This window comes from Sesamum indicum, linkage group LG6, assembly GCF_000512975.1.
Source record: "Sesamum indicum cultivar Zhongzhi No. 13 linkage group LG6, S_indicum_v1.0, whole genome shotgun sequence".
NCBI classification, from domain to species: Eukaryota; Viridiplantae; Streptophyta; class Magnoliopsida; order Lamiales; family Pedaliaceae; genus Sesamum; species Sesamum indicum.
This window is the reverse complement of record NC_026150.1, coordinates 7,537,155-7,550,500: the sequence shown is the minus strand read 5'-3', so window position 1 is coordinate 7,550,500 and position 13,346 is coordinate 7,537,155. Positions and strand designations below refer to the sequence as shown.

Sequence of the window (13,346 nt, the reverse complement as noted above, 5' to 3'; positions counted from 1 at the left end):
CACTTTAGGCTTCATAAAAATATTTATAATTCATCAAGTAATTCGTAGGAACTTATTTAACCAAATCCCTTATATATTTATAACTATAGTTTTTAATAACATTCCTAAATTAAGCTATAATTAAAAACTTCATTTTTCCTCTTTACTAACATAATATATATTTAATATAATTTTTGGAATATTTTCATAAATTTTCTATCAATTTCTCGCTATTATATAATTTAATTAAATAATAATACATAGAATTACGTATTTGGTTAATAATTTTCATGAAATTGTATTAATTAACTATAGAAATATTCAAATATAATAAATTTAATAATCTAATTAACCAACGATATTATTTTTATATTCGAATTTATATTCAATTCCACACTAATTTAAATAGCCAAATTTATAAAATATTTCGATTAAAAAGTACATCACTCAATATAAATAATATTTAATAAATAAAATAATTAAATAATATAATAATATAAATTTGTAAAAATTACAATTACAATTACAATTTTCGTACCTCTCTTTCGAAACCCGCCGACAGAGATTATTGCAAATTTAATGTGTGCGCGCATTGTGTTGTGTATGTGGGTGTGTGTGTATTGTAATTGAGATGGGAAAGATGACGCGGTGGGGGTGGTGGATTACACATATATATATATATTATTTTCTTATATATATATATATAATATTATTATTATTTTATTTATTTAATTAAATTTTTTTCAAAATTTCCATTTCGTCCTTCCTGAATTTTCTTAATTAATATCATTTACTCTCAAATATTATAATGAACTCTAATTTAATTCGTTCAAATTTTATTATATTCCAATTATGGCCTATAATTTATTTACTAATTTACTGGGTTTCATAAGAATTTATCAATTAATTCTATAATTATGTATTATAATCTTTGGGGCGTTATATATATACACATATAGCACGTACAACAAAAGACCAATTTCATGCAGTGATACCAATCAACCAATATTCATTATTTAATCACAAAGTACTCAATGCCTATAGTCATGCAAAACCAATACGAGAATTGAACATCAACTACGACATAATATTTGATGTTATATTTAATTTTCTTGGGGGCCTGCTTAATCAAATTAGAATGCATCACCCAATGGCCTTTACCTGTTATCATCATCTCAACCACAATACTTTTTTCTTTTTTTAGTCCCAATTTCACACAACATATAGCTCATATGATACCCCATTATCACTGATACCACACAGCACACAGCTCGTATTGAAGGATCGCGTGGTACGATCCGAGAATACGCTAGCAAAAGCGATAAAATAAAACGCGTAATAGTAAAAAATTAAATGCAAGAATTAAACGAATCCAAGGGGTGTACTCTTGGAGTTCCCGGGCGTTCGATGTACTAAAATAAATACGATTATGTGGCTGATGCAACATCACTAAAATCTAAAAATACAAGGGTGAAAAACGATACCTTTCATTTTTTACGATCGCTTGAAATGTCCTTCACTTGAGGTTCCAATATAGCAGTCCTCTAATTCGTCTACACCACACCGGAGTCGAGATCTCTACGTCCTTTTTCCTAGAAGAGAAGGAGAGAAAAAATTGCACTTTGTGCAAGAAAGAGAGGAGGGCGACTGATTGCTAGAGGAAGAGGAGGCGAAAATTTTTTTTGTTGTGTAATTGTGATTATAATTATTTCCCAAATAATTATATTTCACATATATATCCCTTGTTTGATAATTAAAAGAATTTCTAAATACATTGTATTACCTACAAGGTATATTTATCTTTATTCAAAATAAAGAGACCTCCCAAAATGGTTAGAATTGCACTTTTTAAAATTACAATTTGCTAGCCATTTATTTCCTTCCATGAAATTTTTCATGGGCTCAAAATTAGTTGGCTTGATCGATCTTTACCTTTAAAAATCACAAGCCCAATGAATTTTTATTTAAATTCTATTTAATAAAAAATTCTATTTAATTAAGCTCAACTTGTATTTAATCTAATTAAACGCATAAGCCCAAATTTTCCTTATTATTTAATAAGTTTCAAATTATTAAATTACAAGGGCAAGCCTAATATAAATTAATGTCATTAAGTTATTTTTGGGCTTTTTCCATCCAATGGATCTCTTTTTGTACGTAATCCAATTACTTGTGGAATTAATTCTAAATTAATTCCTTATTCCTTTTCAGTGATTTGTGTGTGACTCTTTAGGTTCCTTTCAACTAGATTTGAGCTAGTGTCTAATACTATTATTAATTAAATTCAATCTAATTAATAACTTTATATTAACCCTCAATCAAGAGAGCCCGTTACCATAGGTGGCCGTCTAGCAACGGTCCATAGCACTAGAGACTAGGTGAATTACTGTGTGAACATTTAGGCTCTCAAGTCCATACGGTACGGTCCTTCCGTCTACCGTCTTTCGCCCATAGCCTAGGGCATGGAATTAGGTGTCTGTTTTTATCCTGGACTAGGTGACTATGCTTAATACTTGAGATCGCGTTACGCCAAGTTTCTCGAAAAAGAAACCTCTTTTTTCTATTTAATCAACGACTGTTGCCACAGATTCATAATGCATGAACGCATCTTACCTCTGTCACATACTGACAGGGGACGGATCCTCTTCCTAGAACTCACCGTCCTCGCTACATACTCCTGTTACACTAGACAAGGCTTATGATGATCATGTCTGTAACACAATTACCTCTCACACAGATCCAAGATACAGTCATCGTATGTACGTGACTGTCGTGATTCCTTAAGTTGAAGGACTATTCCGTACTATTGAAGCCGGTGACTTAAGTCATACCGACCAAGCCTCTTAGGCTTTCGTATCATGATCCCCGCTAGTTGGTTCAGTCACTTGACCACCTTATCAACTAACCCACTGAAATTGCATAGACGTCCAATGTCTATCATCGATGAAATGCGGCACTCATCCAATGAATGAAATACTCAGTACAAGTCACAGTAGGACCCTCGATGCTGAGTCTCGAGGTCCTCGATTTGGAACACTTCAGACCAACTCTCAGAAGTTGGTTTCATAGCCATCATCTGATGCGCAACCAAACTACATGGGTTATAAAGTGGTCTGTTGGCATCTATTGTGACATCAACACAGTGCTTAACGTAATTTGATAAGTACAACAGATACATGTGCCAAAGACGAATACTCACCATATTTGATGGGACAATATTAATTAAATAAAGATTGCTTGAGTGGTTCTCAAAATCGCCAATCTAATTGGCCTATCGTCACCTATTCCAACAATCTCCCACTTGACCTTAAAGCCAATTACTCATGTTTTCAGATTAATCTGATTACTAGTAATCTGCGATATTGGTTAGGTCTTATAGGTCTACTGCAGTTTCTGATGATGTCATGCGGTCCAACTGCACATTACATCTTCCTATCATCGCTTCAAACAGATGATGGTGTCTAAGATTTTTTCTTGTACCTACGATGAGATCTCGGGTTTTTTACCTTGTGCCATAGCTTAGTTGTCATCCTCTAAGGTGACTACTAGCACGGCTATGCTAGGTAGCATACCCAACAATCGAGCATTGTTTTTCAATCTTAACCATTTTCCAATATAAAGTTTAAAGTTGCCATACATTCCAATTTTTCATGATGAAATTCCTTATGGTATTCCACTTGGAACCTTTCCAATATAAGTATAATACCAATCGGGTCGGGCAAGTGGGTGGAGTCTGTGGGCTGGGTGTGGAGAATGGGCTAAGGAGTTGAGTGGGCTGAGCTTTCCAAGTGAGAGGCCTTAACAATGGGCTTGGGCCTATTAATAAGGTCATGGGCCATTTTTCTCAATAGAGATGCGAAAATTTTTGTGGAAAATAGAAATTATGCAGATGAGACACACTCTTTTCAATTTATTTTTAGCAAAATTTTGAAAAGCAGACACTGTTTTAATAACCCATACAGAAGCTGTCCAACGTATCAAAATGTCATTTCAGCCCGAAAATTGAGTTTTTGAGCAATTTTGTAAACCACCATATTATTGTCAGATGCCTTTAGCCAAATAAGAGAGAGCCACTGGACAGAAATCTTTCCATTGTTTAAATACACAAACTTTGAGAAGTCAAGTTTACCCCAGCCAATGGCAGACATAATTTCCAGAAGTTGCTGAAGCAATCTACATAAAATGCAATAGCACATATATAAACCAGCTCTTGATTTAAAATAACAGTCAAAACCAGAGGGTGAACACTGATCATGCTGCTATTGTAGTGTCAATAGTTTTCGTCGAAAGGAATGGCTAATTCATGTCTCCTAGTTCACTCTAATATACACATTCATACTATGCATGACTGAAATCTGTCTTTCACATGAACGAACCAAACTCATGGAAATTATTCGGTGATACAGTTCTAACAAACTACTTGCCATAACCGAAACAACTGACAGTGGAAAATACCTTGACAGAGATAATAGAGAAGGACCACATACTTGGTCAAATACATGCGTCTTCGAACACCTTTCCATATGTGGTACTAATGTGTTAATCATAGACTTGGACTTTATCTGTGAGGTCCATACTTCGAGGGTCACTGTAAAGCAGGAATAGGACCTTCGTTTATGTTTCAACAAACTAACAAGTATCTAACATAGGGGTAAGCACATTATGGAACCACACCACATAAGCACCAATATGTTTCGGATGAGAAATAAGTAACAAAACATGAGATGGATACAAACACTTTAGTAGACACTTGGATTAACATTAATTTCTCAGCAGCCAATGCGAGCACACGATACGTCCAACATTATCAGTTACCAACTGAGTCAAAAATTTTAATGACAAAACAGAAATCGGAAGCAAGAAACAATTATGTGATAGGTAAAATGATTTGCTGAGGTGTTACAGCCAGAACTGATACAATTGTCAGAAACTAAATTTGAATGTTGGTCTCGACAACTCCAGAGTCTTTCACCAGTTTTCTGGTAGAGCGACTTTGTAAATCAACCGACTAGACGACAGCATCATCTGATGAATCAGGGTTCCCTTCTACCTCAGTTCCTGAACACAATGTTGGAAAAAGGTAAGGGCAACTAATGTTAAATATCTCAAAAATTATTCCATCAGACCCTCCACAACTAAATATGACATAAAGATCAGTTTTATAGAGAAGTATAAACTTCTAGAAGCCAATGGAAACAATTTTCAAATGCATGAGTTCATGAATCCCTCCTAAAAATGAAACAAAATACTAGGAGAAGAAGAAAAGAAATATGTCATCTTGATAAGTACCGCTTGCTACTAACCCTATGAATAGGATTGCTTAAGGAGTTGAGCAAGTATTCTATAGATGAGCTTTATGGATATAAGTTTTCATTCGTCTGAATTTCTAGCTTGTGCACTGCCTCACTTCTTCTACTTCTTCATGCATTCTATTTCAAACTTCATTATAATATGTTTTCCTTGAGCATCAAATGTCAATGTGACTACAGAAACGTCAAGAGACATCTTCTCCTCCTTTGTAGATACACCACATAACTCCCCACAACCACAAGTTCTCTTGTATTTGTTTTGCCCCCTCAATATTACCCACAACCACAAGTTCCCATGTATTTTGTTTGCCCCGCAATATTACGAAATCTAAATCTATCTTTGCAGCTGATGCTGCCACGATGTATCCATTCCAGTTTCTGAATTCTAGTTTCAAAGCCATCAATGAAAAATGACCAAAAATATACTTTTGCAAATTCCCAGTCATAAAAGGACATGAACCTTGGGTTTGTTCTAGCATTAAGAAACCATTTGTACTCATAACTCAATTAGATAACTCTCGAATAACTGAAAGGAAAAATCTTCAGTCAATTTCATTTATTGAGTAGTCTTTACCCCCTTTTGTTTGTCTCGTTTAAAATTTTATTTGGATCTTAAAACCTGAATAGGAAAGGAACATTGCTTTTCCCCGTTTCATCTTGTAACATCATCCCTCCATGTCACGTCAACTTTCAAGCGCATACAAAAACCGGGCACACCATTTACAAGGAATTTACTAGTCTCCACTAAGATAAAGAAAACCAATTTGATGGTTTTGAAATTCAACTAAAGGGCAGAGTCCATACCTGTAGCAAAATGAAAATGTTCTAAGTCCAAATAATTAGCACCCTCGTTCGCGTTGTTACTTTCCACCTACCAATCTGGCCGTGGTTTGTGCATCTTTTAGTAAATCCTTTACAGCTTTGTTTATTTTGAGTTACCTTTTAGTTTTAGAGAAGAACTCCTAGTCTGCTGCACCATTTATCCATTCAGGTTTTCTCAACAAAGACATGATATTTGACACGAAACTAACCATTCATTCATAATGCCATTGGTTTCAACAAACTGCCATCATGTCTAAGCATGTAAATTTTCATATAATTACTTAGCGACATTTTTACATAGAGATTCTGTTTTATGAGTATGATTATGCCACTTTCAATTCCATATGTTCCCAACAAAATCTCATAACATAAGATAGTAAACTTTTCAAAAGCAGCAAAGAGAATGTCATATGTCACAATTTCCACACAGGGGAACTTCAACTTCACCACCAACTAACAAATATAAATTCCTCATAATGTAATAAAGTCCTGGTATACGACCATTTTCTTAAGCACAAATAGTAACCATAAAGAGAAAAAGAGAATCAAAAATAGCAAAGGTGAACTCTAAAAACGAGCATGAAGTACAACATCATTATAAATTCCTCTTGAAATTTCATAAGCTCTTAAATTAGAAAGAAGTTAACCTTCATCAGCATCTTCCACTTCTTCAAACTCGTCCTCTTCTTTATCCTCCTCACTATCAAGCCCATACCGCTCATTCAAGAACTCCACAGCGCCTTTGGTGAGAATCAATTTCTCAGAATCCAAAATGTCGAACAAATTCAGAGTTCTGGGCGTCAACAGCTTCAGAGTCCCAATATTTCTACTCGACAGTCTCACATTATCCGAAACTTCTGTCATCAAAAACATGGATTTCTTCTTCGGATCCAGCCCCAGCCTGTTCATCATGCCAATGAACTCCTTCGTTTTCGGCTTCTCGAATTTATCACCAAAATCCTCAACCACAACCGTGCTCTCAAACGCACTGGCAAGAGCGGTGGAAATAGCGAGCCTCTTCTCCTTCTTGTTAATCTTGACGGACCAGTCTTTCGGCTTGGGGCCAAAAATGACACCTCCACCTGGGCGAAGGGGAGTGCGCTGGGAACCACGACGAGCGCGACCGGTTTTCTTTTGAGGATAAGGTTTCTGACCTCCACCACGGACCTCCGCGCGGGTGAGGGTTGAAGCAGTGCCCCGGCGGCTGTTCGTTAGGTCAGTAGTGAGACCGCGGTGGACGACGGCGCGTGCGGTTTCGGGTGGAGCGGACTTCAAGTTGAGAGTGGCGGAGCCCACTTGGTTCCCTTCGAACGAGAGCACGGGGAGAGTTGTTAGCTCAGAATGGATAGTGGTGGAAACTCGTAATCTGGAGTGGGACTGGGGTTTGAGGAAATGGAGTTTTGTGGAAGAAGGGTTTGAATTGGAGAGAAAAATTGAGGACGAAAAGAACGAAATTGATGAAGGTGATGCAGCTGCCATGTTTAGTATGGTGCTTAGAGAGAGATTGAGAGAAAGAAGGACGTTATCCTATTATCCTTTCCCCAACTTAGAGTTGAGGTGGTTTTCACTTTTCACCCGGGGTGTAATGCCTTCAATATCTAGGCTTATTTATTTAAATAAATAAATAATTTTAATTTTATTAATAATTCTAATGCAAGTGAGTGTCATCAATGACTTGTAACTTTTTATTTTTTATTTTATATTATACAGAGTTTTAATTTTTTACTTGAAGTCGTGGATGTCTTTTGTTTTAATTTAAAAATTATATTTATTATTTATTAGTTAATAGTTACCAATTTAAATATTTTATTAATAATTATAAATTTAAATATTTTACTAATTATAATTAAGAATAAATTTTAAAATTTATTATTTAAAAAAAATACAATTTGATTGTCAAAATGTGTTTAAATCATTAGCAAATGTACTAGTTATCAAGTAGTATAATATGAATTGATTCCACAAAAATTTAAAAGAAATAAATACCAAACTATAACTAATCTATGATTATCTAGAAAATCGTGAATAAGGTGATAGATTACTACCACGAAAAATAATTACTAAAGAGAATAAGTTAAACGAATGCGATGGAGAAGATTTCAAAAGTGAATGAGATGTTAAGGCTATAGATCCACCTAATTAATCAAATGAATGCAAAATCAACAGACTAATCTAACAATCAAGTGTTTTCATATACTAAGATTCTTCCCATGTTAATATGATATACTTTTTTGAGCTATACTAAATCTATTACTATTGAGGAGTTAGTGGATTTGTCCTTTCTAAAATTCGTGATAATAATGTATTAAAATTTGTGAAACATGGTACTCACTAATTGAATGCGAGTCTTGGTGCAAGTCTCTATAGGACTCTCGATGCCCATCATCGAGGTCATCGACTTGGACGTTTTAGATCCAACCTTTTGGCAATTGGTTTCATGACCGCCATCGAATTGGTTTGTGGGCTTTATTGTGATGCTCAAGTAAACGCAAACATATAGAAGGAGCACAACAAAATAAATGCCAAAATAAGTGAATACTCATTTTATTCTCTTGAAATAATATTACATGGTATCGAGTAATTGTTAGAATAAAGTACACCTAGACCAATCTAATTGGCTTTCTTGTCATCCATCCTAACAATCTCCCACTTGCACTAAAGCCAATCGCCCATCGTCCTCAAGCTCATCTTGTCAAGATATTGAGTATGAGCAATTTGCGACACCAGTTTAGTTAGTGGATCTACTGTGTTTTCTACTAAGTTGACTCGGTCCATCTGCACGTCACCACTGCTCACAATCTCTCTAAATAGATGGTACCGTCTAAGAATGTGTTTGAAATGGTGATGAGATTTCAGTTCTTTTGCTTGTGGTATTACCGCGTTGTTATAATAGAAGATAACTGTTAGAATATGTGACCTGAAAGCCAATTAGATTGGCATGCTTGTAAACTATTCTGACAATAACTTGATTTTGTGTAATATTATTCAGTGAATAAAATGAGTATTCACTATTGGTATTTTATTTGTTGTGCTCATTACATTTATGTTTCGTTTCTATCAAACATCACAACAAGCCCACAGACCACCTTGAACAGACGTGTAACAGTTGGACTGCGCAAGGATAGTGGTCATGAAACCAACTGTTTAGGGTGGGGTCTGAAATGTTCCAAGTCGAGGACCACAAGAATGGGTATCGAAGCGTCCTATGGAGATTTGCATTAAGAGTCGCGCATTTGATGAGTGCCGTGTTTCATCAACGACAGACATGGGCGTCTATGTGATCTTAGGTCGATTGACTAGGTTCGAATCGACTGAATTGACTCGCGGAAATCGTCATATGAAAGCATTGGAGGCTTGGGCTGTATGACTTGAGTCCACGAATCCTATAGTACGGGAATAGTCTTCAGACTTGAGGAATTACGATAGTCACGTGCATGCGGTGACTGCATCTTAGATTTGTACAGGAGGTGATCGTGTCTCAAATATGATCATCATAAGCCTTATTTAGTGCATGTGAGTTCCAAAAAGAAGATTTGTCCCTGTCAAAATATTATAGAGGTATAAATTAAATTCAATTTAATTAAAGCTCACTTAATTAAGTTCATTATATATTTAATTTAATTAAATTAACCCTTTATAAATAATAAATTTTATTTATTAAATAATAAGTTTTATTTATTAAATAATAAGGGCAAGCCTAATATAAATTAATTCAATTAATTTATCCTTGAACTTATCTATCCAATAGATCCCTCTCATATATAAGTAATTCAAATACTTATAGAATTAACAATTAATTCCTCGTCCTTTCTCGGTGATTTGTGTGTGACTCTTTAAATTCACCTTTCAGCTAGACTTGGGCTAGCGTCCAACACTATTATTAATTAAATTTAATTTAATTAATAATTATCGATCAACTCTTGATCAAGAAAGCTCGCCGCTATGGGTAGCCGTCTAGCAACTGTCCATAGCACTAGAAACTAGGCAAATTTCCATGTGAACTTTTAGGCTCCTAAGTCCATACGGGTACAGTCCTTCCACCTATCCTCTCCCGGCCTTAGTTTAGGATATGGAATTGGGCGTCGGTTCCCACCCTAGATTAGGCGTCTATGCTTAATACTTGAGATCGCGTTGTGCCAAATTGCTTGACATAGAACCTCTTCTTCCTATTTGACCAATGACTATGACCACATCTTTATACAACATAGACACATCTCCAAATGCATAGGAGATACCTCTGTCACGTTTTGACAGGGGACGGATCCTCTTCTTAGAACTCACCATCCTCGCTACATACTTTGACTGCACTAGACAAGGCTTATGATGACAATGTCTCAGACACGATCACCTCTACGCACAAATCTAAGATATAGTCATCGCATACACGTAACTGCCATGATTTCTCAAATATGAGGACTACTCCTGTACTATTGGAGCCGGGGACTTAAGACTGACCAAGCCTCCAAGGCTTCCATATGAAGATCCCCGTGAGTCAGTTCAGTTGATTCGACACATAGCCAATCGACCCAATAGATCGCATAGACATCCCATGTCTGTCGCTGATGAAACACAACACTCATCAAATGAATGCGACTCTTAGTGCAAGTCTTAGTAGGACTCTCGATGCCCAGTCTCGAGATCCTCGACTGAAACATTTCAGACAATCCTAAACAGTTGGTTTCATGATTACACGATTGTTAAAGTGGTCTGTGGACATCTGTTATGACGTCTAAGCAGTGCTTGACGTAATCTGATAAGCACAATAGATTCATGTGCCAACGACGAATTCTTACCTTATTCATCGGGACAACATTGCTTAAATAAAGATTATTTGAATGGTTCTCAAAACCACCAATTCAATTGACTTTTGGTCACCCATTCCACCACACAGACCAATTGGATAGCCCATGTAGTTGGGTTGTGCATTGAATGACAACTATATGAGGGTTGAAATGTTGGGCATCGAGAGTCTTATAGAGACTTGCATTAAATATTGCATTCATTGAATGAGTGTCGTGTTTCATTGGTGACAGATGTAGGACATCTCTGCAATTTTAGTTGGTTAGTTGATAAGGTTGTTAGCTGACTATACTGACTCGTGGGAATCTTCATATGAAAGCCTTGGAGGCTTGGTCGGTATGACTTGAATTCCCGACTCTGATAATGCAGTATTAGTCCTAATACTTGAGGAATCATGACAGTCGCATGCATTTGATGGATATATCTTCGATCTAGCAAGAGATGATTGTGACTTCGATGTGGTCGTTATCAGTCTTGTCGAGTGTAGTCAGAGTACGTAGTGAGGACGATGGATCCCAAGATAGAATCCGTCCCCTGTCAGTATATGACGAATATATCTTCTATGGGCTGTTAGATGGTTTAGACTCTCTAAAGTTATGGCCATAGTGATTGGTCGAACATGAAATGATTTGCTATGTCGATCAATAGAGTAAATGCATTTCGAGTATTCAGCATACTTGCCTAGTCCAAAATGGGAATCAACGCCCAATTTCATTTCCTAGACTAAAGTCAGGAGACGGTGGATGGAGGGACTATACCTGTATGAAACTCAAGAACATAAATGTTTCAACCGACAATCACCTAGTTTATAGTGGTATTATCGTTACTAGACGGCCACCCATGGTGACGGGAGTTTTTAATTAATGATTAATTAAAAATAATTCATTAATTATAATTAATTAATTATTTGTGTTGGACACAAGTCCAAGTCTAGTTGAGGGTAAACCTAAAGAGTCACACACAAATCACTATAAAACTAGTAGAATTAATTTGGAATTAATTCTAAAAGAACCAAATTAATTTAATTGGATTAAATGAATTCAAGGAGAATATAAATGATTGGATCATTTATTTGGAAAAGTCCAAGAATTAATTAATTGGATTAGTTAATTTTGAGCTTAGCACCTTTAATTAATTATATTAATTTATTGAGTTTGGTTTAATTAATTGATTGAATTAATTAATTAGTGTCTGGGCTTATGTTATATTTAACTGAATTAAATAATTTTTTTTTATTTTTATAAAGTTTTTAAATTAATTGGATTAACTTGAAATCCATGAATATTGGTTGGATTTGATTTAATCGACCGATCAAAATCGGTCCATGGTTAGAAGTCAAAGTTCAAGGTTGAGTGCAAGTTGAGAAGGAGTTGAACTCGAGAACGCTATGATGGCTTAGTGCTGCAAAAAGTTTGCATGTATATGTGCAGTGGTTATCGTAGAATTAACTTGTAGTTTTGAATTTGAAATTCATACTACACACTACACAAGTTTTTCTCAACCACTTGGCTTGCATTAACACAAAATCCACGAATTTCCCTCATATTTTCTCCATATTTTGAGTTCTTCTATAATTAGATTCAAGTTAAGAACAAGAGAAATATGTATACACTAATCAATAGTGTAGTACAGTTTCTTTTCTTCCTCGATCTAGCATCTACCTAGTCGTGGATCTACATTTCTATCCATAAGTGTGGTGTGGATAAGTTAGAGGGATTCTAATTTGAATTTTAAAGTGAACGGGAAAGGAACGAAAAGGATGGAGGCTCGAAGAAGAGGCTTGTTGGACGAAGCCCAAAATGGAGAGCCCAAAAGAACAAAGAGGCATTACAAGGCCCATTAGAATAATAATGGGTTATAACTTTGTAATAGTGTAGGCCACCTTAGATTGACCATAAATCCACTCTGGGCTCAGTGGATCGCATAGGATTCGGCTAGTGATCATCCAAGAGGTCGTGCTAGGATTGTTTTGCATGTGATGTACTTTTAATATTTAATGTATGATGTGTTTGGAATGTATTTATACTCAATAATTAAAACTGAAACATACAAAATCTTATAATGATGAGATCTTTGTGACAACAAGCTTGACTCTCACTTGGATGGTCAAAAAATTGAATATCAGGCCGATAATGGATTAAAAATCAAATTGTTTGATTAAATTCAAGTCTTTTCCATCCACAACAATGTGGTGCAAAAGCTACTTTCACCCATTTGTAGTATCACAAATCTTGTCTTAGAAAGATATATCATTAAATAAGCTAGTCAAACTTTTGGTATGCAATCAAAACATAACAAAGAGGCTAAAAGTAAAAAGGCACCGTTTTAGGGAGTGATGTTGGTTGGTCCTCATAAAGGTTATCATTAAATAAGCCATCTAAATTTTTTGTATGCAATTAATGCGCGATAATATCATCAATTTAAATGATGAATTTG

At 35.4% G+C, this 13,346-nt stretch overlaps 1 protein-coding gene across 1 annotated transcript; it reads right to left on the bottom strand.

Annotated features, from left to right (window-relative positions):
- LOC105164012 (50S ribosomal protein L4, chloroplastic) lies at positions 4,705-7,685 on the bottom strand. The gene is made up of 2 exons (XM_011082555.2): positions 6,758-7,685; positions 4,705-5,037 (listed from the first exon to the last, which is right to left on the bottom strand). Exons 1-2 carry the CDS (start codon positions 7,587-7,589, stop codon positions 4,988-4,990), a joined length of 882 nt encoding a protein of 293 aa, XP_011080857.1. The 5' UTR covers positions 7,590-7,685; the 3' UTR covers positions 4,705-4,987.

Excerpts from the sequence above, each read along its gene's own strand:
- LOC105164012 (XM_011082555.2), bottom strand. The coding sequence starts at position 7,589 with ATGGCAGCTGCATCACCTTCATCAATTTCGTTCTTTTCGTCCTCAATT. Across the intron at positions 5,038-6,757 it reads AGTGGAAGATGCTGATGAAG|GAACTGAGGTAGAAGGGAAC; the intron begins GTTAACTTCTTT and ends CATTGTGTTCAG.